General features: G+C 47.0%; 1 protein-coding gene across 1 annotated transcript in view; it reads left to right on the forward strand.

Annotated features, from left to right (window-relative positions):
• The first annotated feature begins 6,477 nt into the window (after nucleotides 1-6,477).
• LDHD (lactate dehydrogenase D) overlaps nucleotides 6,478-6,749 on the forward strand; it is a 4,182-nt gene continuing 3,910 nt past the window's right edge. The window contains exon 1 of the mRNA XM_006755759.2: nucleotides 6,478-6,593. Coding sequence (XP_006755822.1) covers nucleotides 6,519-6,593 — 75 coding nt within the window. The 5' untranslated portion in view covers nucleotides 6,478-6,518. The remainder of the gene's footprint in view (nucleotides 6,594-6,749) is intronic.

Here is a 6,749-nt window from a genome sequence, read left to right on the forward strand (position 1 = left end):
TCAAGATTGTCAAGCGTCTGGGTAGCAGACACGATGCGAGGGCACAGCTGTGAGCGCCTCGCGAGCTTGCATTCCAGTCGGAAGGACAGGCAATAAGCACTAAGTGAAATACAGCATGTCAGGTGGCATTCACTGCTAAAATGCTGGTATCAGGAGTGCTGGCAGCGGTGGTGGTGGTGCACTTTTGAACAGAGTGAATAGAGAAGTCTTTACTGAACAGATCAGGTTGAACCAAGACCCCATAATCAGATATTAGGATCCATAACCAGATCCCTACTGGCAGATGTTCCTTTCCTTTGATTATTTCCAACGTCTGGGAACACCACTCCATCTAAGCACCAATTCCTCATGGCAAGTGGACCTGCCTCCTTTTATACCTGAGATGATGGGAAGGAATGAGACCTAGTCACAGCTCTCCCCTCCTCATTTGGGCTCTCGTAAGTGGCCTTCAATCTATTCTTCTCATGGCAAAATTTCAAAGCAGGAAGCCTGCAAAAATTATCCTGATACGAAGCAGAGTGAATATCTCATGTTCTTTCCTTTATTTTTAACATAAGTTAACTCTGGGGAATGAAACAGCTGAAACCTGGCAAAATCCAGTTATTTTACTGAGCATTTGACAAGTCAATCTTTCTCCCTGATGAATGGAGGATTCTTACATGGCCAATGACTTAGAAAGGATCCTCTGGGCATACGAGGACTGTCTTTCTCATTTATCTCTGCCTTCCCAGCACTGTGCTTGGCATAGGTGAGAAATGGATGAATGACCTGACAATGCTTGAAACCCAACTACTAGCAGTATCATCCAATCCTGTGGCCCTGTCCACCTGAGTATAATAAGTGCTGCCCCTGCATCCATCCTGCATCCTGCATCCTGTTGGAGTGGGCAGTACCAGCATCACCCCATTTTTCAGTGCTGCCCGTGTGAGTGAAACAGGTGTGCCCCTGCATAGTGCCAGAGGAGGTAGCTGCCCCTTCAGTCCCTCCTCCTGCTGGCCAGGACTTGGGAATGCAAAGAACTCCAGCTAGTTCCTTGCTCTCTCCCCTCCTTGTGGAGCAACACCTCAAGATTATCCTATTTATTCCACATTGAGAAGGAAAAGAGTCGTAGTCATTCTGAGTAAGTGTTAGTATTGTTTTTATAGAGGATTTAGAAATAACTTCATGTAGGTCAGGACGACATAGGTATAACTATTACCAGGCAAAGTACTATTAGAAAATGAAGCCGTTGAATCAAAGCTTCCCTTATTTTATGTGTAGACCAGAGATAAAAGGATCAGGGATCTGTTAGTCCAAATACCTGTTTACAAATGGAAAAAACTAAAGCCTGGAGAAGTCAACAATTCTGCCCAGCCAGTGTGGCTCAGTGGTTGAACCTCGACCCCTGAACCAAGAGGTCACTAGTTCGGTTGCCAATCAGGGCACATGCCAGGGTAGTGGGCTTGATCCCCAGTAGGGGCCATGCAGCGGGCAGCCGATGGATGATGTTTTCCTCTCATGGATGTTTCTATCTCTCTATCCTTCTCATTTCCTCTCTCTGTAAAGATCAATAAAAACATGAAATAAAATAAAAACAACAAGTTTTAATTCTGACAAAGATAATCTATTTATGGTTTCAAAATGCTAATATGACTGTGTCCAGGTGTCCCTATGGGAACCTTTTTTCTGCCTAGGGCCATTTGGATATTTATAACATTATTTGCAGGCCATACAAAATTATCAAGTTAAAAATCAAACACAGCCTGCTATGTTTGATCAAACATTTAATGAACTCACCCCTAAGGCCTTGGCAGGGCCAGACCAAATGATTTCTCAAGCCTTATATGGCTTGTGAGACGTTACCCACCCCTGAAAGTCTAAAAGGACACGGAGAATTCAGCAAGCAGTTAATACTCCTGGTTACAGTTGATCGCAGTGAAATGACACAGACTAAAATCACAGTGGGAAAAGGTACAAAGGTCAGGGTCCTGGAGACACCAGAACAAGATTCCAGTTGTCCTCTCTCAGTGGAGTCGCGCAGGCTGCGCTTAGCTCTCCCAGCGACGACGTGTGACAACACATACGAAGTGTGGCTAACCAGATGCTCACCAGTCAGAGCCTTGGTGCCCAAGGGTTTTATTAGGGCTTGGTCACAGAAGTGTGTCTGGCTGCCTCTACAGCGGATCTCGGTCTCCAGACCCGGCAGAGGTCAAGCTGATACCATGTGGCCCAAGGCGCCCAGGGTAAATCACATTGTTGGCATAGACAGACGATCTGGCTGGCCCAAGGCCTCCAGGTAAAGAAAAACACTCTTCTCAGGCAGAATACTGCAAGCGCTTAGAGATAACCTCCCAAGAGCGTGGCAACGGCTGAACCTTTCTTCACAAGGTGCAGGGTTTAGTCCGTCCAGGCTTGCTTAGTCAACCCTTTCCTGCATAATGAGCTACGGTGCTTCCTTTATGCCACGAGAAACTGGTTTTGTATTTTGTTTTTCTAGAAAAGCAATCCTGAAGAACACTGAGGTAATAATTATCTTCTCTTCCCTGCGACACAATCATTTCTTTGTGTCCAACAGTTGGGTCGCATTTGCCAAACAGCATGAAGGAAACGTATTCCTGTATCAGAGGTACTTGATATCAGTCGGATTTGGAGTTGATTATGAAAAAGAAGTGGCCCCCATGAAGGGCCCACCTGCCTCCACGCCCTCTGCAGCACGACTTTGCAGGTTTTCTTACCAGAAGGTGCAGTTTCTTTCCCCACCTCTTCAGTTGAGGCTGGCCTGGTGACTGGCTTTGGACACAATCTTAAAGTCTTAAAGAATGTCCCCCAATATATGTATTAAATTCAAAGAGAAAAACAGTAACTGGACAGTGCAGAAACCCCGCAGACGTCACTTAAACTACGTGATCAAGGTTAACGTCACAATAACAGGACATACCAACTCTTCTACTACTGGTACGATGCACTGAGAAGGACACGCCAGTTCCGTGGTATTCTTACCGAAGACCTCAATCTCTTGAGAAAATGTGGGACAACCCAAATTGAGGAATAGTCTATAAAGGAACTGTTAGTACTGAAGATGTCAAGGTCAGGCCCTAGCTAATTTTCTCAGTGGTTAGAGCACCGGCCTGTGGACTGAAGGGTCACAGATTCAATTCCGGTCAAGAGCACGTACCTCGGTTGCAGTCTCCATACCTGGCCCTGGTCGGGACCCGTGCAGGAGGTAACCAATCAGTGTGTCTCTCTTACATCATTGTTTCTCCCTCTGTGTGTATCCTCCCTTTGCTTCTACTCTCTCTAAAAATCAATGGAAAAAGTATTCTCAAGTGGAGATTAACAAAAAAGAAAATGGCCCTAACTGGTTTGGCTCAGTTGTCAAAGTCAGAAAGACAAGGAAAGCCTGAGGAACTGTTGCAAACTGCTGGAGAAGACAACTAAATGCAGTGTGAGGTGTTGGACTAGATCCTGAACAAAACAAACACCCCCCCCCCCAAAAGGAGGATGTTAGTGGAAAAACAGGTGAAATCCAATTTGTAGTTTAGTATTGTACCAATTCCCTAACTGTACCAATTAGTTTTTTTTACCAGTTCTTTTTTAAAAACTCTTTTAAAAAACATTATTGTTTTGGAAAGAGAAAGATTTGTTGTTCCACTTTATACCTTCATTGGTTGACTCATGTATGTGCCCTGACCAGGGATTGAACCCATAACCTTGGTGTATTGGGACAATGTTCCAAACAACTAAGCTACCTGGTGGCCAGGGCCTTCCCAGTTCTTAGTTTTGATATTTGCGCTATGGTTATCTACGACATCAACATTAGTGTGACAACTAAGTGAAAAGTATATAGGAGTCCTCTCTACTACTCTTGCAATTTTTCTGTAAGTGTAAAATCATTTTGAAATAGAAACTTACAAATAATATGGATACTCACCCTTTATCTGTTACTCATGTAAAAAAGTTGTCCTCTTCCGGCTCTGTGGTCGACTGGAGGCATCTCTAAGCTGGTGCCTTCGCCGCACCTTTCAAAGCCATTCCTTCTATTGCTCTGTGGGATGAGTGGCTCTGGATGGCGAGGGAGACTTTAGGATCAGTGAACCCCATGGTCGGTAATGAGTCCCACCACTACACCTCCTTTGTTAAAAAGTGAGTCACCTGGCCTGAGGTGATGTTATGTTATTACTATACCATGTTGATGGATCAACACTGTGAGTCTCAGACAGTGGGGCTGGCTGAGGCCGCGTAGGCAGGAGAGGCAGAGCTTGCCCATATGTGTTGTGTTGATTTCACATAAGAGCTGCTGCTCCCCTTCCTCAGGGGAATGTAAGCAACTTGTTGCCAGGGGCCCTGACTAGCTGGTCTCCCTGAGGAATGGCACCACGTGGGGGATTCAGTGTGGCAGTAGGGGAGACCCACAGCAGTAGCACTAGCTAGATCAGTCTTAGTGAGCGGGTGCCCAGGCGGGTGGGCCCATTTTTTAGCCTGTCTCCCTACTACCATTATGCCAGCACTGGGGTGGTTATTGAGAGAGTCTGGCTGGTGACAACTGGCTGAATCCTGCTTTCCACTTCATTTAGTCTCCTGCATGGTAGATGTTCTCTGGTGGGCACTGACACGTGATCCATGTGATATAGATCTCACTTTGTACCTACTCCTATTGCTCCAACTACATGCCTCTTCCCCAACCTCCTTGACCCTAATTTTCTAATCTTTCCCCTCATAGGCTCCAGCCAAGCCATTCACCATTGCCCATGGGGCCATATACACTCTTCTGGTGAGCCAGTTTTCTTTCTACAAAAGGGGGTGACCAGATACATGACCTGGAGCTCTGCCAACTGGGAGGATTTCAGGGTTACCCTTAAGTGGGGCTGTGCAGCAGCATCAGTCCATTTTCAGCTTACATCCTCATATTGAGTCAACCCACTCAGGAATCAAGCGTGAAATCTCCCCTCCTCTATCAGCTGGTTATAAAAGTTCCCCCCGGGTGGCCATAGGTATGAGCTGAGGAAGAAGAGTTGGCCAGGCAATGGTGGGTGACATGGGGGACTGGCCACCCATTATGGAGCTTACTTTGCCCTCTGGCCTACCTGTGCCCCATTTTGTTTGTTTCTTTTGCCTCTATAATGGATTGTTTTGGACCGGCATGGTCCCTTCATGTCTTGGGTCCCATTCACCATCTTACCCAGGACCTAGTAGTAGGCCAGGGGCAGTTTTTTGAAGCGTATAACAGCTCTTTGTTGCAGATGGCATGGCCCTGCTCCAGACCTTAGGGATCTACATGGCGATTCTTTTAGGGTTTGCCACACTCTCTACCTGGCATCTCTTCCCCAAGCATAGACAGCGCTAACACCGTTAGCCGCATGCGGCTAATGGCTACGATATTGGGAAGCACAGATGTAGCTTTCCATCAGCACAGGAAATTGTACTGGACAGCGCCACATCTAGATCTAACCGTTTATAAGAAATACTACAAGATTTGAGAAATACGTGAATCAATACCACAAGGATGCAACCATCCAAAAACGGAATGTGGAAAATTCTACAGAACAGGCGACCCAGTTTCCTTAACGAATAAATGGTATGGGAAAAGGCGGGGAGAGGGAAACTGCTGTTGACTGGAAGAGATTTATGAGACACATCAAACAAATACATTGAGTGGACTTTCATGGAATTGTGATTTGAACTAGCCAACTATGAAAGAGTTTTTTTGTTTGTTTGTTTTTTGAGACAAACCACACATCGAGAGTGGAAATGTGAATTCATTCAAGTGTGGTTGGGGAGAAGGACCAAAGTAGATGTTTGTATTCCTGATTCGATTGGGAAGAAAAACACTAGGAATAGATTTATCACAATAACGTTAGCTACATGCTCCTTCAACTTTGCTGTGGGAAGAAAACCGAGCTTGAAATACTTTCAAAAGCAGAAGCCACATCACTCTCCAGGAGGGCCCTGGGATCTGCCCAGTGAGAGGTGGAGATGAAAGGGATGCACTTACCTGGTGAACTGCTGTTTACCCTTAGCTCCCCTCTTCCAGGATGGCTTCCTGGATTGCCTCACTGCCCTACTCCATCTCATCCCTTGCACTTTTCCTCCTCACAGCCCCGATTTCACCTACTCTATGACAATGGAGCTGAGACTTGCAGGGTGAGAAAGACAAGGGTGTGGCCAAGGCCTTGAGCCTGGCTGGAGCTGGGAGTATGCAGGAAGGGAATATGAAGCTGGAGCTCAGAGGCCAAAGAGGAGATTGGAAGGAAGTGGGGTAGATGGAGAGGTAAGTGGGAACTGGCAGGACCTTTAAGACCATGGCAAGGAGCCTACCTTTGTTTGAAGAACCACGGGAAGCCCTGCTATTCTGTTTCCCTTTGTGTTAGGCGAGCCTTTCCTTTAGAAGTGCTGATCCTGGCAGACACACCTGACTCAGCAAAGTCTGGCAGCGCCACCTTAAGGAGTGCCACCTTAAGCAGGCTCCACCCTGGGCACAGCCAATGGGTTGGTGCAGCTACCAGCTTAAGTGCCCACACTCCTTTTGCCACTGCCCAGCTATGGCCAATCTGCTACGGGCCACAGCAGCCTGGGGGCTGTTCTCCTGCAGGGGTTACTGCTCCCGGATAAAGCAGGTAGGCAGGCAAAGCTCCCTGGAGGGTGGGCTCCCCCCACATGCCAAGTCCCACCAGGCTCTGTGCTGCCCCAGCACCATGTGACCTTGAACAAAGGATCCATGGGCTCACCTGGTGTCCAGCATGGGTGTTGAGTGTGTTGGCCAAGGCTCCACA

This window comes from Myotis davidii, unplaced genomic scaffold, assembly GCF_000327345.1.
Source record: "Myotis davidii unplaced genomic scaffold, ASM32734v1 scaffold453, whole genome shotgun sequence".
Taxonomy (NCBI): Eukaryota; Metazoa; Chordata; class Mammalia; order Chiroptera; family Vespertilionidae; genus Myotis; species Myotis davidii.